At 57.9% G+C, this 27,602-nt stretch overlaps 9 protein-coding genes across 9 annotated transcripts; 3 read left to right on the top strand and 6 right to left on the bottom strand.

The window, feature by feature from the left end:
• Window positions 1-2,056: 2,056 nt before the first annotated feature.
• Window positions 2,057-2,302, top strand: LY79DRAFT_524137 (uncharacterized protein; the record flags this gene model as incomplete). Its single annotated transcript, XM_060555597.1, has 1 exon — window positions 2,057-2,302. A coding segment is annotated over one exon (246 nt), but the record flags the coding sequence as incomplete, so codon positions are not given.
• A 72-nt stretch (window positions 2,303-2,374) lies between these two features.
• Window positions 2,375-3,252, top strand: LY79DRAFT_368897 (uncharacterized protein). Its single transcript, XM_060552817.1, has one exon. It carries the CDS (start codon window positions 2,571-2,573, stop codon window positions 3,042-3,044), a length of 474 nt encoding a protein of 157 aa, XP_060409830.1. The 5' UTR covers window positions 2,375-2,570; the 3' UTR covers window positions 3,045-3,252.
• On the bottom strand, window positions 3,253-6,588 carry LY79DRAFT_368849 (uncharacterized protein). The gene is made up of 3 exons (XM_060552815.1): window positions 6,117-6,588; window positions 5,256-6,038; window positions 3,253-5,204 (listed from the first exon to the last, which is right to left on the bottom strand). The coding sequence occupies exons 1-3, from the start codon at window positions 6,126-6,128 to the stop codon at window positions 3,462-3,464; spliced, it is 2,538 nt and encodes an 845-aa protein (XP_060409829.1). The 5' UTR covers window positions 6,129-6,588; the 3' UTR covers window positions 3,253-3,461.
• A 577-nt stretch (window positions 6,589-7,165) lies between these two features.
• On the bottom strand, window positions 7,166-8,326 carry LY79DRAFT_368855 (complex 1 protein). The gene is made up of 5 exons (XM_060552816.1): window positions 8,153-8,326; window positions 7,747-7,911; window positions 7,493-7,555; window positions 7,389-7,438; window positions 7,166-7,325 (listed from the first exon to the last, which is right to left on the bottom strand). Exons 1-5 carry the CDS (start codon window positions 8,207-8,209, stop codon window positions 7,316-7,318), a joined length of 345 nt encoding a protein of 114 aa, XP_060409828.1. The 5' UTR covers window positions 8,210-8,326; the 3' UTR covers window positions 7,166-7,315.
• A 792-nt stretch (window positions 8,327-9,118) lies between these two features.
• On the bottom strand, window positions 9,119-11,220 carry LY79DRAFT_672999 (Pro-kumamolisin; the record flags this gene model as incomplete). Its single annotated transcript, XM_060564115.1, has 3 exons — window positions 9,119-9,167; window positions 9,227-9,428; window positions 9,486-11,220. 3 exons carry the CDS (start codon window positions 11,218-11,220, stop codon window positions 9,119-9,121), a joined length of 1,986 nt encoding a protein of 661 aa, XP_060409827.1.
• A 717-nt stretch (window positions 11,221-11,937) lies between these two features.
• On the bottom strand, window positions 11,938-13,359 carry LY79DRAFT_524119 (WD domain-containing protein; the record flags this gene model as incomplete). The annotated part of the gene is made up of 2 exons (XM_060555595.1): window positions 11,938-12,948; window positions 13,024-13,359. The coding sequence occupies 2 exons, from the start codon at window positions 13,357-13,359 to the stop codon at window positions 11,938-11,940; spliced, it is 1,347 nt and encodes a 448-aa protein (XP_060409826.1).
• A 5,378-nt stretch (window positions 13,360-18,737) lies between these two features.
• LY79DRAFT_593356 (uncharacterized protein) lies at window positions 18,738-20,939 on the top strand (the record flags this gene model as incomplete). The annotated part of the gene is made up of 1 exon (XM_060561547.1): window positions 18,738-20,939. The coding sequence occupies one exon, from the start codon at window positions 18,738-18,740 to the stop codon at window positions 20,937-20,939; it is 2,202 nt and encodes a 733-aa protein (XP_060409825.1).
• Window positions 20,940-20,979: 40 nt separating this feature from the next.
• LY79DRAFT_368694 (uncharacterized protein) lies at window positions 20,980-21,770 on the bottom strand. Its single transcript, XM_060552814.1, has one exon. The coding sequence runs from the start codon at window positions 21,506-21,508 to the stop codon at window positions 21,020-21,022; it is 489 nt and encodes a 162-aa protein (XP_060409824.1). The 5' UTR covers window positions 21,509-21,770; the 3' UTR covers window positions 20,980-21,019.
• A 769-nt stretch (window positions 21,771-22,539) lies between these two features.
• Window positions 22,540-23,831, bottom strand: LY79DRAFT_524121 (uncharacterized protein; the record flags this gene model as incomplete). The annotated part of the gene is made up of 3 exons (XM_060555596.1): window positions 22,540-23,123; window positions 23,234-23,420; window positions 23,514-23,831. The coding sequence occupies 3 exons, from the start codon at window positions 23,829-23,831 to the stop codon at window positions 22,540-22,542; spliced, it is 1,089 nt and encodes a 362-aa protein (XP_060409823.1).
• Between the last annotated feature and the right edge of the window lie 3,771 nt (window positions 23,832-27,602).

Here is a 27,602-nt window from a genome sequence, read left to right as displayed (position 1 = left end):
CGTGGCGTCGGTTGGGGGCCATACCGGGACGTGAGAGATGACAGATCTGGGCCACAAATAGTCGATCAAGATTGTGAACATTGACCTACTAAGCGGCTGTCCTGTTGGCGTTTTTTTTTTTCTTTCTTTTTTTTCATGTTGAATTGTTATGCGCGCAAGGTGGCCGGCGTCACCCCAAAAAATCTCCGCAGGCGCCACAGGGTCCTCGTGAGCGGCCCCCCCACCTGCAGGAACCGTATGGTCACAAGCCAAAACAAACATCCTTTTGGTGGTAGCTGCCGGACCGTTGCGCGTGTCTTGGAAGAGAATCGGACAGGGCTGGCTGGGTCAAAAAGACGGTCGCTGTTAATGTCAGATCTGTTGTCTCAGTCTGAGGCAGGCAGACGGGCAGGCAGTGTTGTTTTGCTGCCAAGAGAGTGGCCATCTTGGCTCCTGTGGGTCCCGGCGCGGGATCCATCCGATCCAGCTGGCTGGTTGTGTGTAAATATGAGACAACAAGGTCGATTAGTCGATAGAGAAAGCTTAGATGCTTAGGAAGACGTTATATAGCACAATAGCCCCAAGGATCCTGTTTTGCGATCGTTGAAGCGTTGAGTAAGTATTGGGCATGATGCGCATCATCGTGTACCTGTGGCGACCTTGAGAGGAGGGGTCGACCGCCTTGGGTATACGGTACGCACCTCGCCTCAGTCTAAGCTTGATTACATGTGTTGATTTGATCAAATTAACCTGGTTGCTCTTTGATAGCGTCGAGGGTGGCGCTGCGCTACCGGTATGTAGGCAAGCCAGATACGCTAAGCAGCTAGCGACGGGCATGCAAGTGATCGGGATCTTGCGTGAGGAGCGTAAACCCGATTCGACTCTTGATCGTGGAAAGGGGAAGAAATGATTGAATAAAGCCCAGTCGATCCACCTGCGGACTCGATGCCTTCGTCGCCAAGGAGGATCAATCATACCTATTTAGGTAGGAAAGCGAGCACGGCCATATCCTCCACGCACTGTTTATTTTCCCTTCCTTCCTTCCTTAGCTCCTTCCTTCCTTCCCCTACGTATTCCTCCCTCCCCAACTCTTTGATCCGTCGACGCCTTCCTTCCTCTGCTTTTCCCTTCCTTCTGCGGCATCTCCCGTCGGTTTCCCATCCGTCCGCCACTGCCTTTTCTCCCCAAGATGCAACCGGTGTCCGAGCACTAGTTCCATCGCGAGCGTAGTTTCCAAAAAAGCATTGGCGATAACAAAGGTTCCAACCCAGATCCCGGTCTGTTGGGATGGCTACTGTCCCGTTGAACCCCCTTTTCAACGCGTCACGTGTGATTGTGGCAGGAGCGGCAATCATCGGATCACCCGAGCCCAAGTGATTCCCCTCCGGGTCTCGAGTCGGAATCGTGTCAGTCTTTTTTCATCCACTTCGCATCCTTATTCGGTGTTAACAGAACCAACCGGAAGCTTCCAGCTTTGCCACACCACAGAGTCTTGCATGGCCACCACAACAAAGGGTGCAAGTGTACCAACTCGACACCACCCGCCCTTTGTCTGTCTGTCTGTCTGTCTTGTCTGCTTTTCTGTCATCCCGCTGCACTGCAAAAAAGGTTGAGACATGGTCTCCGGATCCCTCCCTTTCCGACTCAACCGACTACCGGTAGCCGAGATGATAACTAGCGACAATTACATTATGCAGAACAAAAGTCAGAAAACGCATCTATCCCAACCTCGCTCGGCACTTAGCATCCCCAAGTCGAGGGGCAGTTCATGGCCTCCGAGTCTAGCGTCCCCAGATCTTGGGGTTTGCGTGGCGGTCTGGAAAAGTTAGAAACGCTCTGTTCATCATCCAAGTCCCCCGCTCGCTCCATTGTAGACAACGGGGTGGTTCCCTGCTCGCCCTCCGCGTCGCCGTTGGCACCTAATTAACGCCCGTCCCCCCTTCATAAAAGGCTGACACTGGCTCGCCTCATCGTCACGTGGGAGGGCTCGACGAACGACGAGACGTAAGTGAGGAGAAGGAAGGCGTTTGCATGCCGATGGCCTGGCTCAATCCTCATCCATGCGTGGCTCTAGTCCGGGGGCCTCCTATCCAACGCTGTTACTGTTCCCAGCCAGGCAGAGCCTTTCCTCGCTCAGGTCAATACCCGGATGTGGATCATTGGCAACGGTGCCGGCATAAGGCCCGCAGTAGGGCATGAGGCTAATCTGCAAAGACCACGATCTTGTCGGGAACGCCGTCGGTCACTTAATGAGCTTCAGTACGGGACCACCCATACCGTGCTACATTTGGGGCCTCTGTGGAACTTGTTCTCGGGGAGGTAGTCGCTGAGCAGCCGCGGCGGCGGCGGCCTGTCGTAGACCTCCGTCCTACCGCTAGGGAAAGATCGCATTGTTGAGGGACCAAAGGGCGCAGGAGCTGGCCCGGCGGGGATGAGGCCGCGGTTGACGAAGTACCAGTGGGCATTGGCGAGTCCCCCTGGAGGATGGCCTAGTTGGAGGTCGCCGTCGGCCGAGGCGAACTTGACGACGACTTAGGGCGTGCCCTCATGGGTTCTTATGTGGTCGCTAGTGGAGGGCGAGGACCCGGCGCATGCTTGACGCGGTGAGCAAGTCAGTACGTCCACACCGGGCAAGAACTACTGATCTACAACGGCAACTACCTGAATCAGGAATCCATGACACGATTCCTGGGTCTCCTGTTCCGCGCCAACCTGAGACCATTGCCGCCGACACGCCCGCACCGTTCAGGTCCGTCGCGAGAGCGCGACCGGTGAACGCCGTTCCAGCTCAACATGACCCATGGCACTCACTTCCAGATCTCCGCCATCGGCGCCTTCCTCGAAGGCAAAGATGTTGGGTCCCTTACCTCCCAGAACTACAGCTCCCGATCCGACGCCGAGTCCCGCCGCCGAGTCCCGCCGCCATCGCGTATCCCGACCGGCCGACTGTGTGTCGCGCGCAGCAACCGCTCGGGAACCCCACGAACCGCCGCCGCGAGCGAGTGGATATTGTTCTAGTTCCTCGTGTCCGCGGTGCTGTTCAGGCAGGGCGAGAACTAAGATAGTACCAGTCTGAATCGGAACACAACTCGGAGTGTTCATCTAAGACAGCATCATTCTGGAGTGGTAAGTCCGGGGGGAAGGAGCGATAGAATGCGTGAAGAAAAGGTCCAAATGTGAATTATATATCTGTACATTGACCGTGTGAAACCATAAACATTTACGAACAAAAAGTGCGCTCGCCCACAGGATAGGACCCGCTGTTTATGACGCAGGATACCAGCGACCAACCAAACGTGAACCAACACCCCGTCAATGACGGACATTCATTCCATGCGCGGAATCATGCATCCTACAGTATTCCATACACGTAAACTCTAATAGACTCCATGCGCTTTCAAGCACTGACAACCCCAAACACCGCCGTACGAGTGTAGCCATCGATAAAGGCCCCTCACCCCCCTCCCAAGAGGCTGCTCTAGCTAGGCGTCAGCCGCGGCGGGCGCGGGTGCATCGGCCGTCGTCTCTTCATTCTTCTTCTCCGCCTCGTCGTCAGGCACCGTGCTTGCGGGAGCCTCAGCCGTTGACGCCGGGTCCGCGGCCTCGGTTGGCGCGGGAGCGGAAACCGGTCCGGGTTCGGGACTTGTTGCAACGGGTGCATTCGTGGCCTGCTCCGTCGGATCCTCCTTTGGTTCCACCATCGGCTCGTCATCAGGCTTCTCCGGCTCGATTGCCGGGACCTCGGGCAGCGGCACGGGGTTCGCGATTTCGGGCAGCTCAGCCGGTTCCGGATGCGGAGCCGCGGGGGGCTCGGGAAGCGGGGACTTGCCCATCTCCGCTTGGCGGTCCAGCTCCGTCTCCAAGCCGGCGAGCAGATCCGGGCCCTCGTCCTCGGGCATCACGGGGGCTGTAACCAGCGATGGCTGGGTCACCTCAGGTTCGGCGGTGGGAATTTCCATCGGAGCTTGCGCAGGGGCGTCGGTTAGCGCCTCTGCCGCGGTCTCGACCGCTGTCTCGACCGCAGCGCCAACCAGAACCTCGACAGGCGCTTCAACCGGAACATCGGGGAGTGTTGCCGGCGCGTCAACAGCCATCTCAGCTGATGTTTTGACGGGAATTTCCACTGGAATTTCGGGCGGAACATCGGCCGGCTCCACCACAGAGGGCTCAATGGGAGCTGGCGGCTCTGGCAGGGAGGCTGCGGGTGACTTTGGAGAGGCTTTCGCCGGCGACTTAATCGCCTCTGCAGGCTCTTCAGGCGCGAGTGGCATATCCTCGACTACCGGAGCGATGGGCTCCGCTTCGGCGCTCGCTGGGGGGGCTGGAGGAGCGGTCTCCTTCTTTTCCGTAACATCATCAACAGCAGGTGCTGGTGGTTCGTCGGCGGGCGCGGCCTCCGAGGTCGTGATGACCTCTGGAATCTCGGGAACGTCAGCGGCATTTGATGCGCCAGACGCCTCAGGAACATCCAAGACCATGGCGTCTTGAGATGCCTGATTCGAGGCCACCGTCTGATCTCCGCTTTCAAGCCTGATACCTGATGCCTCGGTCTCGGCCGTGGTCGCCAACGAGAAGGTGGATCTAGTCTCTGCCATCGGCGACACAATGTCCCCGACTTTGTCGGCGGGAGGCAGGGATGATACATCTGGAGCATCTTCTGTTGCGGTATCGATAGAAGGGAGCTGGTCGGGCACAGCTGTGTTCAGTGGCTCGGTGGGGGCTCCTGTGACGGTTTCGGAACCATCGGTCATGGGCACATCTGCTTTAACATTTGCTTGTGCATCTTCTTGCTGAGGCTCGCTCTGAGACTCGGCCTGTGGCTCAACTTTCGGAGCCAAGGCCTCTGAAATGAGAGAGAATTCCAGTGATGGCTCTGTCGGGGAAGGCATAACGACATTTTTGAGAGGACTGCCCTTGGGCGACGAGTTTGCCAGATGCATAGCCGGAAGAGGGGGGAGGCTGATAGGGTTTGCGGGAGGCGCGGCCCGCTTCGGTACGGGGGATTCGGGGTCGGCCAGCTCGGTCGTGGCGTCAGCTGCTGGCGTGGGCACGGCAGGAGAGGCGTCGGTCATCTCTTGGTCTTGGCTGTCGGTGTTGTCGCCGTCGCGCTGCTCCTCATCGCCATCATCATCGCCTTCGTCGCCGTCGTCATCGCCCTCGTCGTCGTCGTTGTCGGCCATCTCGCTGTCGGGATTGTTCGAGTCCTCGCCGTCCTGCTTGACGGGCTACATACCAGTTAGTCACGACATTCGGAAACGCAGGTGCTGTCAACTCACTGTCTCTGCGCCTTCAGCTCCCTCCACCTTGGGAGCAACGGGGGCTCCGTCCACTGCAGCCACAGCACCCGGTGCTCCAGGTGCCGGCGCAGGCAAAGGCAGGACCTTCTTCTTGCGCCCGCGGCCTGGGCCGGGCTTGTTCTTCTTCTTGGGCGGCGGCGGCCGTCGCACGCGCTGGGGAGCCACTTGCATGGGGTCGACAGCTGCGACCGGCACGACCGTCGTTGAGATGATCTCCCCCTCAACCGTCTGGCCCTCCTGCAGCGTAATCTCCTGCGTGTACGGGTTGCCAGCGGCGTCCACCCTCCGCACAGTGGCCTTGGTCACAGTCGCGCCAGGCGTGTGACTGCTGACTGTCTTGGACGAAATCGTGACGGTGCCTTTTCTCCGCTTCGCCAGGTGGGAGACAGGAGAGCCCTCCGAGTTGCGGTTGATCTGCTTCCACACCTTGATCTGGAAGCCCTTGGTGCTGGCATCGTCCTCCTTCTTCTCCGGCTTCTCCGCCAGGGCGTCCGCGTCGGTCTCCTCCTCCTCGGCAGGCGCAGGTCTCTTGTAGAGGGCGCCCGACCTCGCCGCGCGCAGCAAATCCTGACTGTGTTGGGGTAGGAGGCCCACGTCTTTCGGCATGCCCCAGGGGAGCTCGACATCCCAGATACCGTTCTTTTGTGTCGTTTCAACGGGCGCGGGTGGCTCAACATTCACCCACTCGTGGCGCCATTGGCGCACAGGAAGGCCTTCGAAGTCGTCGTGTTCAGCATATCCGCTGCGGTTCGCGCGTCGAGTCTGTCCGTGTTAGTCTCTACTGCCTTGCGTCGCAATTCACAGCACAGGTGCGCAACGATTCTTCAAGAGGGAACTTACGCCTGGCGCCATATTTTTTTTTTCTTCTAAAACAACAACAACTAATAGTCACGATATCCAAAGGTAGCCAAAAAATCGAGGCTGTCGCGAGAATGCGCGACGAGAGTCAAGTGGACTTGGCAAATCCGAGCTCGGAAGCGTTCGTCACGAGAGCCGAGAAAGTCTGCCTCGACTCGGGAAAGCCGCGATGAGAGCGATGTAATCAGCCGCGTCAATTGAGTGGAAGCAGTGCGACGCGCGCGGGTGCTCTGGAGTGTTTCGACAATGGACACGCTGAGCTGCAGCCAGAATGCCTGGATTTGGCTCCACTGGGAGACCTAGCCTTGTCGCGAACTCTAAGCGCACCGACATCACGGGACTAGTCACATGATCACAGCTTTGAGGAGTCTCGGTGAGACCTCGGTCTGCCTTATTAAGCGTCGTTTGCTAAGTGTGGTTACAGCTTATGAATCGTGATACTTTCCTTGCTTCCCGAGATACTACTGTTTACCGATAAAGGTTGCCACGGATTTCCTAGTTTGAGCAACCTACAGCGGCGCTTTTGTGTTCCCATGATTCCCTACATCAGAAAAACAAAAGACACCTGCCTACATCATAAACATAGGTCGTACAGAAAACCCAGCTTTCCGGTACTGTACTGGTAGCTGGAGATCCCCAATTAGTCATCCAATACAAGCGCTTTGTCCTCTACCCACCAATCGCATCTTCCAGCCGTATCCTTCCCGCATCTCGCCGACTACTCAAGGGTTCTGTGTTTGTTGCGAAGCCCTCCGAAGAAGAAAAAAAAGTCCAGTTCCCGTAACACTGCCAACCGGCCTTAAAAGCTTCACTGCCATCCCGTCACCGTCATCACGCGGCCTTGCATTTTGGGGTAACTCACAATAAGGCCCAACACCCATAGAAACCCCATTACTATATCTAGAGGCCGCAACTCGCCGGTGAAAAAATGGAAAACTCCTGGAGTGGAGGCTTTTTGTATTTTGGGAACCTTGGTCTTTCCCCCCCTCTCTCCTGTCGTCAGACAGACCCAACGTCTGCCCATCACCCCTTCTTTGGTTTCGCCTAGCATGGTTGTGGTGTATACATTCCTCCCCTCGTGCCTCGTCTTCTCCGCAGCATGATATAATACAACGTCCGACTCTTGGTTCCACCCGGCGCGGATCGAGACGGTGCCTCTGACGGCATTTTTGGTTCGCTCTCTAGTCCCAGCTGCGTCGGTCGTCAGTGTGTATGCTCAAGGTGTCCCCCGGGAGGGGATTCGAGAAGACGTACCCCTGATCTTTTTGTCTGATAATATCGCCCTTGTTGCCTGTTTGCTTGCCCTGCTCTCAACCATCAGCATCACGCCCTGCATCGATTCCCGGAGCATAACTTACCGCGGCACCGCCCTCGACCACTAACCGGTCAAACTGGAAGAACTGGCTGACAACCGTTTGTCTCTGCATTGCGCGAACGTTAGCCTCCAGACACGTTTCCCACACACAAGCGCTCTCTCTTTCTCTCGGATTCCGGTCAACACCTTCCACCCTCCTATGCTCCGCCCGCCACTCCCATCCTTTTCCTCGCTGGGAAGCTCCCCCGACACCCAAGATCGGAGGAGGAAGAAAGAGATAAGGAGGGAGATACCAACCTTCAAGACCTGAAGCTCCTTCAACCCCTTCTGGATCAGCTCCTGCACCTGCCGGGGGTCCTGGACGTTCTGGTTCTCGCGGAAGGCGTCCCTCGTCCGGCGCTTGGCGTACTCGCGGAAGTTATAGGCCGCGAACTGGTCGCCCGACTTCAGTAGCTGGCGGTACTGCGCACAGGTTTCCTCGTCAGCAATCTAATCGTCCTCTCTCTCTACATCTCTCTTGCGTTTTTTTTTTTTTTCCTATTCTTCCCAGACTGTTCATTTGCCTCTATCGGCAGCTTTGCGACGGCGTGGAGAATGGGGGAGAGAGAAGAAGAAGAATTGAAGAAGAAAAAAAGGGAACCGTGCATCATGCATGGGCGGGATCCGGGAGTGAAAGGCGCCACGAAATTTTGCCCAGACGTACCAGAGACCGCACTTGCTGCGGCGCATCGCCCTTGAGAGCTTGTATCGCCGTCGCCATCGTGCGCGCTGGGTTTGATGTGATATCCGTTCGACTGCTCGTGAGGTGGTGGGGGGTTGTTGTTTTCCGCTTTCGATGGGCCAGGAAAGGAGATGGGGTGGGTTGGTTGGTGAATGAGTCGGGTTGCTTTTGGTGGTTGAGTCGTGAATTGCGCAGCTAGGAACAATTTCCAGAGGGATCGGAGACGGCGATGATGCAAACACTGTCCCTTTCTACCACCTAGCTAGCTACCTACCTACCTATTACCTAGCGCGTGTCGCCCCCAAAACTCCACTCTCTCGGCGTTTAGCGGAGCGGACGGTGCTCGGCATTTCACTAATCCGCCACCCGCGACGGGGTGTGTCACCCGGAGCAGCCCGACCCCCGAACCTCTGGTTTTTGTCAACTTGGAGACCTTTTTTTTTTGGCGAGGGCGTTCTTGGATGGGTGAACCACTCGCATCGCCAGTATTACGAAGAGACTTGGCAATTGAAGCTCCAAGAATTTAGACAAAGCCAAACTACATATACAAATAAATGCTTCCACATAAAACCAAGACGAAACGAAAGAAAATAAGAACCGACCTGGCTTCGGAGATACCGGACGTGCACCACTCAATCAAGGTCTGCGTTCACGCGTCCTATGCGGAATGGCATGAAAGAGGGTAACAACCTGGTCTCTGGGTGAGTTTATGTACCGAATTCCAATGTCGCAACGCGTCTTCATGCTGTAGGTACTTCTATTAATGCTTAATTATCTACAAATGTCATCCCTTGTCATGGTATCGAGGCTCTACAGCTGGCAAACCTCCGCGATTGAGCCAGGGGCCAACGTCGCATGCTGCGTTATGTATACTCCCCCCTCCAATATGTATGTGGTGGATCTATGTTCATGCACCGAACGCCGCGGTATGTGCTGAGTATCAGGTCATCAAGGCAAGCTCAGGAACAATTTCTCCATCTCGGGATAATTGGGTGTGCTGGAGGACCGGTGTTAGTGTCCTAGTAATGCAGTCATTGGGAGCCGGAGGCCACTTACCCCAAGCCCGTAACGGGATCCCAGCCTGGTACTGCAGAAAACCCTTGGGTGCCGCAGCCCGGGTTGTTTCCGTTGGTCACGTCGTTGAGGATCTCCGGGTGCGCGTAGAGCGTCGGATTGATGAAGCCGACCGGCTGCTTGCCTGCGGCGATGCGCTTCTCGTTGATTAGGTTGATAATGCTGCCGACGACGGGTGCAGATGCTATTGCAGGTGTCAGTGGCCATCTCCCGTGTGCGAGGACTGGGTCAGGAAACTTACCAGAAGTGCCAAAAGATAAGGTAAACTTGCCGTCGACGGCCGTCACGTAGTTGGCGCCGTTGGCCGAGATATCGGGGTAGCCGCGAACGGTCCTGGAGTTGTTGAATCGGTCTCCGCCGTACGGCGGCGCGTTCTGGTTGTAGTAGTCCACCATCGTCTTCTTCTGGTAGTCCGCGAGGGGGAAGACGTTAGAGAAGCCTCCGCCGGAGAATATGACCTTCTCGCACGCGCTTTCGGGAGTGTGGACAGTAGAACCCTCCAGAATCTGCGTGGCGCCAACGGACGTGACCCACGGGCAGCTTCCGGGGAACGAAGGGTTGAAGATGCCGGACTTGCCGTCGTTGTAAGCGCCCGTCAGGCTGTCAATGCATTGCTTACCGTTGCCGGCAACACCTGAGTCGCCAGACGAGTACAGAACCGTGATGCCCTGGAGCCCGAGTTTCATGTACTCGGCGCACTGGCGCTCGACGTACTTGTGGCCGAGATCTGCCTCGTTGAAACCGTAGCTGGTGGAGATGACATTCGTCGGTGAGGCCGATCCGCAGATCTTTGGACCGTACTGTCCGTCGATGTTGGGGTCCTTGGAGTCGCCTCCCTCAAACGTGCAGTAGCTGCCGTCAATGGCGTCGAGGAAGTTATTGAAGCTGGCGCCTTGGTTCAGGTCTCCGACCTGGTAGAGCGTCGCCTGCTGGGGAAAGATCATGGCCATGGCGAACTCTAGGTCCAGCGCAGACTCTCCGTTGAAGTTGAAGCTCTGGTTCTGAGTCTGCACCACGGCATTGGCTATCAGGGTGACGATAGGACTTGTGCCCTTGAGGCGGGGCTCGAACTCGTCAAAGAACAGGTCCAAGTCCGACTGCAGAAAGGCCTGTGGTGTGTACTCGACGATGCCGAGTGTATTGTTGGACGCCTTCAGGTCGCCGGGAGGCGTAGCGTAGAGCGCGCGTAAGCAGGCCGGAGTTATCATGGTATCGCACTGGTTGAGGTCCATGAGCGCGTTCGTGACGGCTGCGCCCTGCTTTGGCCCGAAGCTGCTGTCGGGAGAACCCTGGATGGCAGCAGACTTGCTGTCGCCATGCATGCCCAGCTCCTCAAAGACTTGCCTCTTGTTGTGGCGCTTCTTCAGCTCTTGGACTTGGTGTTCTTGGAGCTCGTGCTTGTTGTTTTTCCTTTGCCGGCCGATGCGTTGGTCGAAGTGTACCGACGGAGTGATCATGTCGATATGGTCGACCAGGTGCTCCGGAACGTGATATTTGTCACAGGCAACGTGCGTATGTCCTTGCTCGTGCTTGTAAGCGTGGTACTCGGTCTTCAAGAGCCGTTCAACCTCGCCGACAGTGCTGTTGAATTGAACCCAGTTACGTCCTTTTGAGAGCCCAATGCGGCTTCTCTTGATGCCCTCGCTCTCTAGCCACTCCATGACGAGAGCAATGGCCTCCTGGCTCGGGGCGAACGTGTTGATGATGTCCTCATGGGTCCAGTGCTTCCCGTAGTTGGGAGAGTCCGGGTGCGCTACATCGTTCATGAACTCGTTTGCACGGTGAAGATTCGACTGGGTGAGACCAATGCGAACTGGCAGCCTGGCCATTGCGTGCAATCTGTGGCTCTTGACCCATTCTCTTCTCGATGGGTGTCTTTCCTCGTGCACGACGTGCTTGTGCGACCGTGTCACCGGGGTTGCAAAGGTTACCGCCGCAAGGGCGGTGAATAGAGTGGCCACGACGCTTGGCTTCATCGTGTCTTCTCCTTTTCGTTGGCTTGGTCGAACTTCTTCCTCACTCACACATCGAGTCGAACCTAAGCCGGAGGAACCGAGCGACGAGCCTGGCTATTTGTTCATGTTCTAATGGCTACTACGTAGTATCGTTCAGTCGTGAAGGGCCCCACTGATGCGACTACAAGCTCCATACATGACGAATGCGAAACCGCTTTCGATACCATCCCGCGAGCTGGTTGTCCGGGGGGTACAATCCAAAACGAACATTTGGGTGAACCACAGCCTGAGCGCAGGGATCCCCCGTGGCAAAGAAAGGATCACATCTTGCGGTTGCATTTTGAAGGGTCCGGACGAGGCGCCCACGACACGTTCTATGAAGGCTGGCCTCGAAGCGATGTCAGAGAATATATGTAGGCCGATAGCCGAAGGCTAAGCTTTGGGCGCGCCTCCAAACAATCTTGGCATACTGGGGCTGACTGACCGTCTTGGAATCCTTGGCGTTTGTCAAGCAAAGCGATTCGCGGCTGTTTCGTGCCACCCATGCGAGACGGGCGATCAGGCGGTCACGTTCTTTTGTTTGACTAGTTAAAGATGTAATGTACGAGGGTTCTGACGGCAGTCGGCAAATGGATCGAGAGGCGAGAGGAAAGTGAAGAAAAAAACAATGAATGAATAAGGTCAATTGAAGGCTCGAGCCGCCGTCTGGAAATTTTGGTTGCATGAGATGAAACGCTTTCAGGCATGGGACGGTTTGGCTTCAACATATGGCTGCATAGCCAGCTTCTGCAGCAACCTTTGCTCATTGATTATCTCCCACAACTCGTCAGTCTGCCTTTGTGTCTCGTCGTCGTCGTCGTCGTCGTCGTCGTCGTCGTCGGTAATAGGTGGGGGCTGGGCGTCTTGGAATGCGACAATAGCGGAGTTCAACAGGTCGCTGGGCAAACCGAAGCCGTCGAGCATCGTCCCGAACCTCGTCCCTTGACCGAGGCGCGTGTTTATTTGAGACGTGAATGCGTACTGCCGCTCAGCCTGGGTGGGCTTGATGACTGCAGTAGGTTTTGTGGACCGGGGCGCTCGGAGCAACGGCGGAAAGACCAGGTTTGTTACGGAAGCATTGAGGTCCGTCAACTCTGTAGGATGGCCGCACTCGGTCAATTGCCATTGTAGGATCTTGCCTTTGGTGTGGCCGGACAAAACCGTGGTGCCATCATAGTTCAATGCCAAGCATGAGGCCGGGCCTGCATCTTCATCAGCGATACCAATCGGCGAGCTAACCTGAACGACGGTCGACGGCGATTCAGCGCTGCTCGGGCCAATCAGTGGCTTGTCCCCGAGCAGCTCTACTAAGTAGAGGGAGCTGTCCTCGGATGAAACGAAGAGGGCGCGGGCGCAAAGATCCATGGAAACGCAGAGCGGAGCCGTCGGGAACAACAAGGTGCGCAGGACTTGGCCCGTTTGGTAGTTCCAGATGACGCATGTCTTGTCCTCGCTGGACGAGGCGCAGATGCTGGTTTCGGGGTTGACACTGGGGCTGATGGAGAGCGAGGTGACAGCGGCCCGGTGGTTGGAGAGGGTACGGTCCGGCTCGGCGTCGATGGAGGCGTTCAGCTCCAAGAGACGGGACAACGTCCAGACGTGGATGTTGGAATCTTCGGAGCCGGTGAGGATGTGGTGAGGCGTGACGGCCAGGCACGAAACGGCCTGGACATGGCACTGGGGTGTGATCAGTTGGCGGCCAGTGCAGGTCTGTTGGTTTCGTTAGCGACTGGCGTTTCTTGGTTTCCCTATGGCCTTCCAGGGAAGAGGGCGCTGTTCGCTTACCTCCCACAAGATGAGTCTACCTTCAGAGGTGCCCAGCGCCAAGACATCGTCGATCAGTGCCAAGCTGCGGATGCGTTCAGGGAATGTGACTGTTGTTTCCTGGATGCCGCGCGACCTCGTGTAGACATGAACCTGGGACTTTTCGTGCTGGGCGGCGAAGACGTGCGAGTCACTAACAGCCAGACAGTTGGCCGGGGTTGCGCTTCTCTTGAGCGTCGACTTGACGGCGTAGCTGGGGCTGAGAGTGTGGGCGTAGATGCCGACATCCTTGGAGACGGCCGTATTTGCCTTGATGGGCGGGCCGCAGATGGACGAGTAGAAGTCCTCGGACAACATGGTGGGCAGCGAGTGGACGATGCAGGACGCTCCGGAACGTGGTTCGGGCCAGACAGTCGCGTTCCTACTCAGGCGGTGCTGCGACGGCTGTCCTAGAACCTTTCCAACCCCTGGTAGTCGGGTAAAAGGCACGCAAGGGATGTGTCAGGAGGGTGAGCGGACGAATCGCGACCGGATGTGCGAGGGGCCACGAGGTGGACAAGACGGGTTAGTTGCCGCCCTTAGGATTGACTCAATGCCACAAGACGTTTCTTGATTAGTGCGACGGCGATGAGTCTAGCTGGCTCGCCTGAATCTTCGAGGCCACGTTTGGGGTTTGGTGCCAAGGTCGTGTCTCCCGCTTTCTCTCCTTTTCTCTTTTTCTCTCTGATAATGGGCGGAAAAGGTGAGAGAGGCTGGACTCAGAGTGCAGGCAACGGTGTGCGTACGGATACCCAATGGCCGGGGACAGTGATGCGCTGGTTCCTCATTCGAGTTTGTTGGGGAGACGCCGGCGTACTTGTGGCTTCAAGATAAGCAGATGCGGGACCATTGAGCAACGACGGCTACCAGGCAACGAGCGTGGAGGCTTGAAGGCGTTTGTTTGGTGATATGAGGCTGTGAGGCTTGCATGACACAGCCAGCGACGATGGAAAAAATTACATTATCGATAGTGAACGGAGCGAGCCGGTGGGTCTCCGCCACGGGATACTGGAGTTCGGGGGGGAAGGAGCGCCCCACCACGCCGGATGGGCCCTTTCCTCATGTGTCAGCGTGCATTAGTGTAGGTAGTTAGGTAGGTAGGTACATGTGCTACGTGGGTAAGTACCTGCCGCACAGTCTGCTTAGGTAAGTGATCACCTAGGCAGGTAGGTAGGTACCGTACGTAGCAGCGAGCGACGGATTGCAGGTACCTCCTACTTATCCATCTTTTACAGCACACCCACAGTGCTGTTAGCTCCCCCGAGCTGAGCGCCTGCTCGCTGTAGCATCTCTCCCGCACCAGTGGCGGAGGCTCCCTTACAGCGGTCAAGCAGCCATCTCAAGGACGCTCTTCCTCACCGCCCTGGCCGCGCTAACAGGCCGTCCCGTCCCAAGCGGGCCCTTGGAACGGCGCTGCTGCACCTGCTAAAGTCTCAGCTCCTCCCCTTAGATGCAACGTCCACTTTCAGACTCGCATAGTCAACGTTCAATCAATCAATCAATCAATCAATCAGTCCAATGGCGCCTTCATTAACAGTTACGCTACGCTACACTACACTCCAATCACCGCCATCGCCAACTCTCTCTGCCCTGTTTTCGAGAAAGACGTGTCTTGTCTGCTGCCGCAATAGCCCACGCCACCAGATGCACCACTATGCCTCGTCAACCCACCGCCCGTTCGACCTCTTCCTCCTGCTCCTCCTCCAACTACTCCTTCTGTCATCCGTTAGACCTTTGCCTCCAACATCAATCATACTACGTTGTCTAGCCAGTTGCGGAACAACACACCTCAAGATAGCGCTTGTTTTACGTCCTCAAGCACGCTCCCCTTTCAGCCTCCTCTATTAATGTTAGTATCATGTCGCCGCCAAAGTCGCCTTCATGCCAAGATCGCCAGCTACCATGCCATTATACGTGCCAAGGTAGCAGCATCGGGGGTGGCCACACGTGTAGTGTGCATAATACGGGATGATTACTGTCACATCTCACCTGCAGCTCGCCTCGCCAGCCAAGGGCCCACTGCCTCGTCTTGCCATATGTGGGCAAACTCTACTGTGTGTTTTCCTTTTTCTTTTTTTTTCTTTCTTTCTCTTTCTTCTCGGTTGCTCACCTTGTGGCCCATGTGCTCGGTCCTTGTGGTCACGATTCAATATGCTGGCCACTACGACGTTATTGCTTAATCGACGATACGCACCGCGCCTCTTTCCAACATCCGAGACAAGACGTGGGTAAGTCTGTCAATCCCCGCTGACGACGAGAGGCACAGATGGCTGACGAGAGCGCCAAACTAATACAGGCCATTAGACCCGTCAACATCGCCTCTCCGTCGCGAGTGTCCCACTATCGACGACGCGCAGTCACGGGTAACTCTTTGGGTCTTCAATTTCGCCAAAACACGGTTTGCTGACCTGCATAACCCTGGTAAACGCAGGGGGCATTCCCTGCTCATTGCCGTCGGCACCCGTCGTCGCATTTGTCTGGTCCAGTAAGGCCTCGCTTGCCTCTATGATAGTACAGGTATGAACACTCCGCACAACAGAAGGGGGCCCCCCCTGTCTGGTCAAAAACCGTTGAAAGCAGCAGGCCATACTTTCGGATGCACTGTTATGGTAGTTCTGCATCATGGTGCAGACACATAGAGCTTCGTCCAATGGGACGTGATGCAGCACGCACGCCAATCTCATACTGCTATCACTGACACTATTATCAACAAGAGACTGATGCGTAGACCGAGGCTGACCGACCGGCCGCCGGTCGGTCAATTAAGCGGTCAGTTGAGGATCCAGGGTTGGCGGAGAAAGAGAGTCACGCCGACATTTGGATTGGCGATTCGCGCAAACTCCCTCCCAGACATACAAACAAGCGACGTACTCACGTAGTACTACTCTATTCTGTATTCGTACACTAATTTCATGTGCGGTTGTCCGCTCGGAATACCCCCGGCTCTATGAATTACGGGTACGCTCACGCATTACACGCCACGAGGCCACCCAGATCGCCATCTCGGGCATGTTGCCAGGGTTGCGTCCCTCTCGCCATCCTGTCATGACCTGCTCCTCGTCTCGTTAGGCTGCGCCACCATCAATCTCCTGCTGATCCCTGGCAGGGGCCTTCGATTCGGAAGGGGACAACAAAAAGGCAGAGAGAGAGAGTCGAGAGACAACCCCTCCACTAGTCCGTCTACACCCTCCTGGCCAGGAAGTGCCGAGACGAAGGGCTGCCATCGTTCGTGAACACGCTCACCCTCCAGCAATCTCCTTCTCCCCAACAGGTGACCTTTCCGAGCTCGCGAAAGCCGGAATAGGCATGCTGGACCTGGGCTGGACTGAGTGGCCCTTTTGCACAGATGCTTGTGCCGCATTTTGCATTACAGCCCGCTGGATCTGCGACGTTCGTAGCCAACGGCCTGGAGGCTCCGGGAGGCTGTCAAACACAATTACGGATACACCAGACCATACTAGCGCAGGTATATACGCACGCGCCTCGGCCGTGCTCAGATACCTTGCACAACTATGGAATAGGCGATTACATGGCAGCGGGCAGGTCTTTGGTACCACGGAACCGTTCGAGTCTGTTCTCGCGACCCCTCGATCTTCTACGAATATCCCCCGGGAGCCGGGCTTGATTGTCCTCTTTCGCCCGTCACTTGATCGATGACGGTTACCGTTCCGCGCTCGGCCGATGCGAGACTGTGAATCGTGCCCGGCAGGGTTCACGGCATGGTTGGTTCGGGAGGAAGCCCCTTGGAATGTTCCATCCGTCACTACATGGTACGGACAGGTACCGTACTACCTACCGCATGGCAAGGGCGCTCATTCATTGGCATTGGGTTTGCGACTCGGTAGGACAGAGAGCCGAATAAGCTTTGATGAAAGCCCACCGCATCGAAGCTTTCTGGCGAATGGTGTCGTCGTCTCTTTTGTACCCATATGGCCCGCGAAGTGCCGGATGCAGAGCAGATGTGCACCGAGAACCCGCTGCTAGTGTAGCATTATTGGACGCCGAACTGGAGCCCATTGAATTTTGCTTCTGCTTGCTCTCCGACTGACCTGACTGATGTGGACCGAAAAATCGGGGATGGATGCTTGCTCGATGATGATTTTCATTCCACCACAACGCTATGTAGTTAGTTTATCGACGTTTAGAGAGGGTGAGAGAGAGCGAGAGAAAGGCCAGATGATGGAACCGTCCCCCCTGACCCGGCCCGCCCTACCAAACCGCGAACCCCGAGTCGCAGGACAGGGTTTCCATGCTCACATCATCATCTCTCTCTCCCCCTCTCCCCCCTTCCCTCTCTTTCTCTGTGGAAGGAATGCAGGTCGGCTCGACTCTCTGGGGGGGCTGCAGAAGAGAAGAACATGAAAAAGAAAGCTCGCAGCTAAAGGGGACAAGGTGGGGTGGTGGAGGGCGACCGGTTGGCTACAGCTACAATGTAAGAGGACCGACGAGGCAGGCAAGGGGAAATAGGATGGCGGTGGCCAAGCCCATGCTGTCTTACATCGAACAATGAGCGGCAAGCCATTTCATTCGGCGTGTCCCTGTTATTGTTTTGTTGTTATGCTTCTCTCTTTGGGTGTCACGACATAACGCAGCGTCCCCTCCCCCCCCCCCCCCTCCCCGTTAGGCAACGCAGCACAACGCTCGAAATGAGATATCCTCCTCGTTCATCTATCTTCGACGTGACCTTCGTCGGCGGAAAGCATTTCCTCTCAGCCTGCCTTTCTCATCTATCTACGGAGTAATCCGATCCCATCCAGCCTCCTCTCTCCCTCCCCGAGAACCCCTTCTTCCGTTTCCCAGATTGGGGGAGCCGCCGGGCCGGAACACAGAAACGGATTTTTCGGAACCCTCGCACTCAGCACTCAACAACGGGACGGCGGACTTGGACCATTGGTCCCTGGTAGCGAGCTAGCCTCCTGCTCTGCCCTATTGCTCGGCATTGTGCCCACCGCCCACGGACGTGGGCAGCTCTAGGTGTCCATTCGCACTGGAACATTGTGTTGCACATCCATGGTAGCCGAGTGTGTACGCCAGTACGGATACACTGCGACGCTGCCTTCCTCCCCCCATCTCCATCTCCATCCCATCCCCATCCCCTTCCCTGTCGTCTCTGCCTCCCTGATCTGAAGCTTCTCCCCTTTTCTCCAACAAGGCCGCCCAATGGCATAACCGTCAACCCGTGTGGTATGCACCCCATGTTCGTGTTAGACGTTCCAGCTCCCTTCCCTGACCCACACACAAAAAAAGCGCCCCCTGCAAGGAACATCTCTCCAACTAGCTTTAAAGCATCCCGTTCGCCGGTCCTGAGACGAGTACGCTCCGTCCGGAGCATGAAAACCCTCTTGCCACTGACCCTGCCCTCCAGCTCCAGCACCAGCTCCAGCTCCAGCTTCAGTTTCAGCTCTAGCTCCAACCCCAGTCCTTGCTCCAGCTCCAGTCCTTGTTCCAGCTCCAGTTACAGTTGCAGTTCCGCCTCCCAGCCGATCGCCAGCCATCATCATACTGTCCTTTCTTCGCCATCGCCGCGAGCCGAGTCTCGACCTGACCAGTGCCAGCCGCACCTTCACCGCCGCCATCATCACAATCTCCCCTATTGCCGACGCCATCGTCGGTCCTTGCCGCAGACCGATATTCTCATTTCCTCCGCCACCTTGCCGAGATATCCGGTCGACCGTTTTTGCCTCCGAGCCGGCGCCATGGCCGAAGCTACGGAACCGACCGTGGACTGCAACCTGCCGGAGTTGCTGGCCCAGGACCTCGAGTTTTCGAGCCTCATCTTTGCCGCCAAGAACATGACGGCCGGCGCGCCCTCTCCCGCCCTCGCGTCCGACGAAGATGACTGGCACGGCGGTGCCGAGCCCCCGGCCGTCCTCGGCGCGCCCTGCCACCCCAACAGCGTGCCGCAGTTCCAACCGCTGGGCGCCATTGACGAGAAGAGCTCCGCCAGCGGGGCGAGCGAGCACGACATATCCGACGACGCCTCGAGTTCGAGCGGCGACTCCTTCAGCATGGCCGGCAACGACGTCGAAGATGACGCTGCCGAGTCGCCGCACATCCGCCAACAGTCCGTCCTGACCGCCGACACCAACCTGTCCGTCTCGAGCCAGCCCGCACCGACGGTCTCCTCGCAGAAGCGCGTCGTCTCCTTTGGGGCCGGTGTCGAGGGCAGCCCGAGGAGCTGGATTGACTTTGAGCCCGAGGCCCCCGTCGATCACCCCGAACTCGGCAAGAGCCTGGCGCAGTCGCCCGTCACAACGCCTCTGAAGCCGGTGCGGCCACTATCCCGATTGGGAGACCGTTCGATCAACGAATCATCGCCGCAACGGGCCAGAAGCGCCAACGCCGCCGTCACCTCTCGCGGGCTGTCTAACCCGTTTGAGGGCTACACGCGGCCCACCAGCCGTGCGCGGAGTCTGCATGGGAACCCGACGACGACGGCGGCCGGCAAGGCGCCGTACTCGCACCAAAACCACTCGCTGCACTCTTTCAACCCCGTCGACATTGCAGTCCCCACCCGCTGCTCGTCCCTGAACCATCGCGTCTCCTTCACGGACGACGCCCGCAAGGCCATTGCCACCACCCGCCGTCGTGCGCGTTCGCACGCCTCGGATCGGTTCGTCGCCCCGGCAGCGGACCGCAGCTCCATCATCTCCGACCTCAAGGAGGAACTTGAGCCGTGGTTCCGCTACCTCGACGCAGATGATGACGTTGCTCCCCCCGGGGGCCTGGCCCCTCCTCTGCTTGTGACGCCGCGCACAGGCTCCCGCTCCGGCGTCTCGCGGGCGGTCACTACCCCGACGCGGCGGTCCCGTTCCAGTTCCCAGACCCAGACCCGATCGCGGCCGACGTCCTCCGTGAGCACCTCGTATACATGGCTCGAGGACCCCATCGACATCCCGCCGCCCCCCTCCGACGACCAGAGCCGCCGCATTCCCCTACCTCCCAACGTCATGGAGTCCATCCGGGTCTCCGTGACATGCTTCCCCGAGACCATGCTTCTCTGCTCGAGCCTCTCTATTGAGACGATACGCAGCTACTCCCGCAAGGTCCGCCAGCCGCCCCTCGGGTCACTCCGCCCGGATACGCCCCCGACTTCGCCCAAACGCTGGCGCTGGCTGTCCTCCCGCAAAGCTTCGAATCACGGTAACGGCGGTGGCGGCGACAACGTCGGTACTAGCAGCGACAACTTAGGCGGTGGTAACAACAACGCCAGCCGCCGCTGCTGCTCCCGCAACTCCTCGAGCGTCGAGCTCCCTACCACCATAGCCCCCTCGACCACGACCCTCGCCTCGCCCCAGTGGTCCCGCATCCGCAGCATTTTCCCCCACGGCTCCGACTACCTGTGCGACGCGCTCTACGCGCACATAATCGTGTACAACTACCTCGCACCTATGGTTATGAACCTTGGCCACGGCGCCGCGGCGACAGCGAGACCCCTGAGCCCCGGGAGCCCTGCTAGCACGGAGGAACCAATCCCCAAGAAGGCCGCGACGCTGCTCGGGCTGGAGGGCGGCAGGCACGAAGCCATCCCTCTGCCGGCGCCTCCGAGGCCGCTGCGGAAGCGGTCGAGCATGTTCCTCGGTCTGCGCACGGCCTCGCGGCAATCGACCCATCCCGCGCCGCCTCTGCCGCCTCTGCCCCCGCTCCCGTCCTTACCACGCGCCACGTCCGCCGCAACGACGTCGGCGCCGTCGGCGCCCGACGTATCGCTGCGGGAGCTGCAGCTCGGCCTGCACCGGTGCATCGCGCGGCTCGTCACGACGCTGCGCGCCGAGGGGGCGACCGAAGGCCCCATTGCGGGCGACGCGGCCAGCGACGTGGACCCGCTCGTGCTACGGTCCCTCTGCGAGATTGTCCGGTGCTGCGAGGAGGCACTGACGAGTGACTGGTCCATGTAATAATATCAGTATTTTCCCCCTCCATTATGCCACCATTTTTTTTCTTCTTCTTGTACTTTTGTTATAAATTTTGTATCGTATTACAAGCGTTGTTTTCTTTCTAGACGGAGGGCATACGGGAAGCCTTTACGAGAAAGGGAAGAGGGGGGAGGGCGAATAGCGCGCGACGTGTCTGGTTTTTTTGGTATATATACCCTTTTTGGATTTTTTTTCTTCTTCCTCAACTTATTGTACAAGTCTTTGGCAGCATGGAGTAGAGGAGTGGATGGGAAGCAGGTCAGGGGGGCGGGATTCTCATGGAAGAAAGGAAAACTTGATGAATGCCTTTTCGGTTTAGAGCATGGTTCGGTTACTGCCTGAGCGTAATGTGGTCTAGGTAGAGAAGGAAACGCCCTCCCAAATGGCCCAGTGCCGCACCGTATTCTCGCCTCTGATCCATGTTGATTGCTGCCGCTGTCCTTCGTCCGTTGATGAACTGACATGATGGCCACCAACACGGCAACGAGGGCGCGGGCGTCCGTCTGCTGCATCTGTTGTTTCCCCCATACCCGGCTGCTCAAGCCTCCCATGGGGATCTTTTTCACACGGGGCGCTCGAATCTCTTTCACCGCCAAACATCAAGCGTGCTCAGAAAGAAAGGTATTCGCAGAAAAACCCTCACACCCGCCGCAACCCCCCGTTCGCTGCCTACCGCGGCGACGCGGGACGGAGAAGCTTTGACGATGATCCGACGTCGTCCACCGGAAGCCTCGGATACGGACAAAATCCACCGGAGAGTCCTCCGAAAACGACGGTGGTGACATGCATACATGCCACGGGGGGTATGGAACACAATCCATGGGAGTGACACATGCATTCCAAGCTGGCGACATGGATGCCAGTGGGGTAGCGTACACATTCCATCGGGGGGTGACGTACGTCACGTCCACCGCTCGGCCCGAGGCATAGTCGCGGTCCCTTCGCGACATTTCCTTCCCCACCACCATTCCGACGGCCGGACCGGAGATGAGTCGGCATTATTGCAGGTCGGCGCCACCGCCGACGCCGCCGACGCCGCCGCCCACTGCCATCGTCGTCGTTGTGGCGACGTGTGCTAGGAATGGCAGGGACGGCGGCGGCGCAAGGACAGGGGTTGGCTGAGGATGCCATTGCGTGACCAGTTGCGCTCGGTTCCGGTCGACGGACGCGGGTTCTTGTCGCGGTAGGAAATCGACTTCGCGTGCAGGCGTAAGATGGGCTTGTTTCTGTTTTGGCGGCAGTGGTAATAGTGGTGGTGTATGTTGAACAGGGAAGACGCCATTGTATACGAACCAGGGAAACCCGTCTTAATAGCCACCCCCGGGGATGGGCTCTGGTGTAGGTTGCTGGAAGAGGTGCGGTCAGCGCCGGCGGGGAACGCGCAGGTTCTCGAGGAGCTTCTCGGGTTCGATGGGCACCTCAACAGGCGGGCGTGCTGCGGTGGTGAACCGCGTGTGTTTGCCGGATCCCGCCCCCCCCGGCTATTTTCCTTCCTCATCAACCACAACGCCGCTGTTTCCAATGCCTCGTTGTCATGTTCACGAACTTGGCCCAACGCCTAGCCCAGTCTCTCTTCCTCATGCTACGAATACTCGACGTCTCTCTCGAAAGGATAGGGATCCATGATGACCCTTCCCACCTGCGCATCCCAGTCCACCGCGCCGGCCCCGTTCCCCTCGTCCCGTCGGTTGCCTACCCCGGGTCCCCCGGCGCTCGCGTTCGCTCCGTGCCCGTCCCCGTCCCACACCCTGGCGACGCGCCCCCGGGCCCGGACGCCGTTGAAGAACCCGTTGCTCAGCCCGAGCAGGCCGGCGCTGACGAGCAGCAGCACCAGCAGCACGAAGTTCCCCGCCTGCGAGACGTTGCCGCTGAAGACGGCCACCATGTACACGACCAGCTTCGCCGCGGCCTCGAGGTAGCCCTGCGCGGCCGTCTTGGAGAGGAGCCAGGCGTCGGTCGTCACGGCGGCGAGGTCGGCGGCCGGGCCGCGCATGCGCACCTTGAGCGTCGGCGAGAGCGGGACGGTATACTCGGAGAGCTTGGCGGGGGACGACGGCGAGGTCGTCGGCGGCGGAGGGGGAGGGGGCGGGGGCGTGCGTTGTTTGATGACGTAGATATTGAGGACGCGGGAGGCGACGAGAGCCAGGATCAAGGAGAGACCCCACCCTGGTTCACAACGTTTAGCATGAAAGAGTCCCCTTCCGGAGGGGCTGGAAGAGGGGTTTTTAGGGGGGGAGGGGTGAATTCCTCGTGAAGAGGATGAGCGGAGCACTCACAGTCCGCTAGCAAGGCCATGATTGTCAGAGCCGCGAGGGTGAGGGCCGGGGTCGTGAGGTAGAGCAGGTGGCTGGCGCGCTCAAACTCCCCGTCGGCGTCGTGCGCGAAGGCCCGGCCGCGCCTCTGGCCCCGGCGGCCGAGGGTGCCGACGTCGAGGGTGACGATCCTCTCGCCGACCCCGCCGTCCTCGGCGCCGACCCCGAAAGCTTCGATTCTGCCGCCGTCGCCGGCCCTCTTCCTCCTCTTGATCTCCCGCTGCCGCGCGCGCTCCTCCCGGACCCCGAGCCGCGACAGGAAGAGCAGCATCCCCGGGTTCGTGACCCGGACGTCTATCCTCCGCCCGCCGGGGAGCGCCTGCGTGCCGAAGATGCAGGGGGTTCCCGAGGAGGTCTCGGCGGTGACGGCGTTCCCCGCGACGCCGTCGGCCGCCTGCTGGTAGTGCAAGCCCGGGGCGAGGACCAGGGCGTCGAACCAGGAGGACGTCCCCGTGAGCGCGGTGCGGTTGGCGATGGTCTGGAGGTCGGCGAGGGCGACGAGGCCCGCCGCCGAGAGGGAGAGTCGGGGAAACGGTTCTTTGGAGAGGACCGGGAAGGGCATCGGTTTTTTTTTTTTGGTCTTTTCTTTCTTTTTTTGGCTTCGCCTTTCCCGACTCTCTGTCTCAAGAAGGACTTGGAGGGACAACAGACCTCGGCGGCGGACAAAAGGCGAGGCGGCTCCCCTCTATTTGTGCGCGATCCGGCGCTGGGATCTGGAGGAGGAGTAAGGGTGGCCCTCCTGTCTCGCCCACCGATGACGTGGCCGAGTTCGTGAAAAAGATAAGGCTGTCACGGGATGAGCATGGTCGGTTCGGTTTCTTTTTGTTTTGTTTTTTCTCCTTCCCCCGCTGGCAAAGCGACAAAGAAAGTCGAAGACGTCCAACTCGAGGCTTTATCTCGAGACCCTTCACCGGCATCTCGAACAACCAGCGACAACCACGCAAGCACGAGTCCGAATGACCCCGGAACAGGGTTGTATCCTGCTGCATGCAGGCTGACCGACTGACCCCAGTCTGCCACGCGGATTAACGTCAACGTCCAACGCAGCGCGCGCCCACGTGAAGTTGGAGCCAAAAAAGGGTTCCAGACCGTTGCGGAAACGGCGCCTCCCATTACCGATGCGACTCCCCCCCACCGCACGCGCCCCGCCCGCACTAGTCGGCGCCGTTGACGTCGACTCTGCACCTTCACCTTCATACCTATAGCAATCACCTACACACACACATATAACCCCCCCCTCGTCCTCTACCGAAGCTGCCGATGCCGGCCGCCGCCGGGTGGGGCCCGTTGGAGCTAGACTTGATCGGTCGGTACGCTTATACGCACTTGAGGGGAAAGTCTCCATGGAGCCCACACGAGGATTCCGGTTCACCGAAGGAACATGATTCCTTTTTCAATAACAAAAAGGACGCGGGTGGGTAGCCTCGAAGCAGAGCCGGCCACATCGATGGTGCCCCCCCCCCCCCCCCCCCCCCCCCCTCTTTTGCTTAGGGAACTGTTGGCTGCAAGTCCGTTGCGGGGCGAATTGCGGCTGTTCACGCCATGCTGCGCGTGTCGAGGCAAAAGTCGCGCCAAAGGTCTCGTGGGGCGTGGTTTTTGTAAGACAATAAAGGCCGGAAAGTGAATGTTGGTAAGTAGGTTCTACCAGACGGAGGACAGAGAAGTATGCTAGGCGAAGTCCCCTTTTGCCTCGACCTCGCTTCCCCCATGCACCGCACCAATCGTGGATACGCGTCGGCCAGCATGGAGGGATGATGCCGTCTTTCTTCCGAGCCCAAAGATACGGCATTGCAGTCAAGCCAATCTACTATCGTGGGGTTTGGCGGCCGTTGGCTTGCGTCGCGTGTCAAGCTTGGTGTGGGTTTCTGCTACACGAAACAGTGTCGCATCGTGCCCCTTTCGCAGCCCCAACTTCGTCAACTCTCTTTTCAAATACCCCTCCATGCTCTCGCCTCCCCCCTCCTCGACTTCTTCCCATCTCGACTTCTCCGCTTAGCCAGCTCCGTATTGGGCGCCATCCAAAACTACAAGTCCACCAGCGGCCCGCCGCCCGCCGACGTATCCCGTAGCACTGCGAGGGGCTTAACTACCTCTCCGAACAATTATTTTCTCACCATCTCGCCGAAATGTCCCCTGTACTCCTTCTCTGCGCTCCTCCCGGGGATCCTCCGGCGGTGCTGGCCGCAGGGTGTTCAATGACTGCGAGTTGGACGACCGTTCGAACGAAACGCCCAGATCTAGGTAATCTATCGAGTCCGTCCCCGGAATGGACGTGTTCTAATTACCTTTCCGAACCCCCCCCCCAAAGCGCCTTGCCGGAAGACACACCGTTCACCACCGAGGCAAGGCACCAAACCTCTTCGGCCCCACCTCACCGGGCCCTTCGGCGCCGGAAAATAGCGGGACCAATTGTCTGGCTGGACCCATCCCTCACATCCACCCGCCCGCCTGCCAACACACACACTTCCTCCTGTCACTCAGTAACCTTAAACCTTACTACAAAGTACTATAGACGCTAGCCCGGCGGCTCTATTTGGTCAATCATACGGAAGAGCGGGGCCATCCTATGATTAAAAGTGTTGGAGAGTGATTTGCGTACAACCCGACGGCGCGTAAACACCTGCCACCGCCCCCCTTCCTCACATCTCAGCTCCGCAACCTTGCATCGAGGACGATCAGGAGGAGGAGGAGTAGGGGAAGGAGTAGGAGGAGAAGCAGAAGGGAACGCGAAACTCAGTCCGGTCTCGTCCGTGGTGCGTAGGGAATCTAGGCGTATGATGGCAGGGAGATCAAGGAGGCCCTAAAACCCACCCCATCGTACCGGTCGTCCCAACACCCCTGCGGATAAAAAAACTCAAACCTACCCGTCCCTCCTGCCAAAAACAAAAAGATCGCCGCGAGAAGCAGCTTACTTGGGTTCTGCCGCCGCTGTTGCTACGGGGGAGAAAAAGAACCCTCCCGAAGCAAAGGGCGAGCCGGGAAAGCGCAACGTTTCCCGAAATGTGAGTATTTTTTGTATTACCCCCCACGCAGAAGACAACATACGGGTTACTGTTCGTCACAGGACGAGAGAGCGCCGCGTAAGCTCCGTTAGTAATGTGTGTCTTGAAAGTCCTATATTAGAAGAAAAGAAAAAAGAAAAAGAACAAAAAAACACGGAATCGACAACGCCAAGAAAAAAGTCCCGACGTCTTGGCTCCCTCTCCCCCCTCCCCCGCACGCCTCGGCTGTCTGCCGAACCGACCGACTCGAGATGCTCTCGGAACAGAAATCCGACGGCTGGGATATGACGGTGCGGCAGTGCGAACAAGTACGTGTATGTGTGGGTGAGTGTCTCGTATGGTGTGCCCTGTGCCACCACGACTCGCGCTTCTCTTGCTCCCTCACCCCTCTCTATTACCATGCCACTCCCTGCCGCAACCCTGCCGGCAACGACTCGGACGGGTGTTGTTGAAGCGAGGAAGAACGGGAGGAGTAGGGCATGGGCGGCCCCTCTCTCTCTCTCTCTCTCTATCTCTCTCTCTCTCTCACGACAGAAGACGATAAAGCCGCCAAGCCAAGGGACCTCGTGAGCGCATACCTGTGTCCGGAAGATTTTTAGAAGAGAAGAAAAGAGAAAGAAAAAAAGGATAGAATTGTCTTAGTTTCCTACACAACCAAGGCGAGGCAAGTCGGACGGTGGGTGTTGGGGGGAAAGAAAGCGCATTCATCCCGCTGCTATTTCCGTGGCCTTGGTATATCTTGGCCAAACGCTGCCGTCTCGGGAGGGAAACCTCATCGCGGTTATGCATTCCGGAAGTTGATTCCCATTGTCTTTTTAGGGGGCCCCCAATTTCTCGACACTTTTTTATGTTCTTTTTTTTTTCTTTCCTTTTTCCAATTCGGAGTGTTGCCTCCAGTTCGACACGTGCTACGTCCAAAGCCGCTTTTGATTTCTTTGAAAGCGTTGCAAGATGATTTGTTCGTTGTGGATTCCCCGAGGGCTAGGTGCACACAGATACACAAACTCTTCTCCTTGATGCGATCATTGTTATTTTATCTTGACTCAATGAACTATGGTACATCGGGACTCTGGAACCCCGTGGTATCTACCCTTCGTCTATAACTGTTTTGCTAACCGACTTCATCATTTCCCTCACGCGTGAGGCCTGGAACATCAGTCGGCTTGCCGGATTTGCAAGACCAGGCGTTACAAGGCAATCATTGATAGATCCATATCACCCCTGGTGGCCAATCGGCACAAGCGAAGAATAGAGATATGCCCAGGTACAAACTTTGCTCGTAGATTAGTCCAGCTTGTAGGCATGCGCGCAGCTGCCCGGCGACATAGTAG

The sequence above is a fragment of the Colletotrichum navitas genome, assembly GCF_030913465.1.
Source record: "Colletotrichum navitas strain CBS 125086 chromosome Unknown LY79scaffold_77, whole genome shotgun sequence".
Classification (NCBI taxonomy): Eukaryota; Fungi; Ascomycota; class Sordariomycetes; order Glomerellales; family Glomerellaceae; genus Colletotrichum; species Colletotrichum navitas.
The sequence above is the reverse complement of the archived record's forward strand: the minus strand, read 5'-3'. Positions and strand labels throughout refer to the sequence as shown.

Bases quoted from the DNA above. Each gene is read 5' to 3' on its own strand.
- LY79DRAFT_368897 (XM_060552817.1), top strand. From the start codon at position 2,571: ATGCTTGACGCGGTGAGCAAGTCAGTACGTCCACACCGGGCAAGAACT.
- LY79DRAFT_368849 (XM_060552815.1), bottom strand. The intron at 5,205-5,255 runs GTGAGTTGACAG...ACTGGTATGTAG, and splicing joins GAGCTGAAGGCGCAGAGACA to CCCGTCAAGCAGGACGGCGA.
- LY79DRAFT_368855 (XM_060552816.1), bottom strand. From the start codon at position 8,209: ATGGCGACGGCGATACAAGCTCTCAAGGGCGATGCGCCGCAGCAAGTG. The intron at 7,556-7,746 runs GTTGGTATCTCC...CGCGCAATGCAG, and splicing joins AGGAGCTTCAGGTCTTGAAG to AGACAAACGGTTGTCAGCCA. The intron at 7,439-7,492 runs GTAAGTTATGCT...GGTTGAGAGCAG, and splicing joins TGGTCGAGGGCGGTGCCGCG to GGCAAGCAAACAGGCAACAA.
- LY79DRAFT_368694 (XM_060552814.1), bottom strand. From the start codon at position 21,508: ATGGGAGGCTTGAGCAGCCGGGTATGGGGGAAACAACAGATGCAGCAG.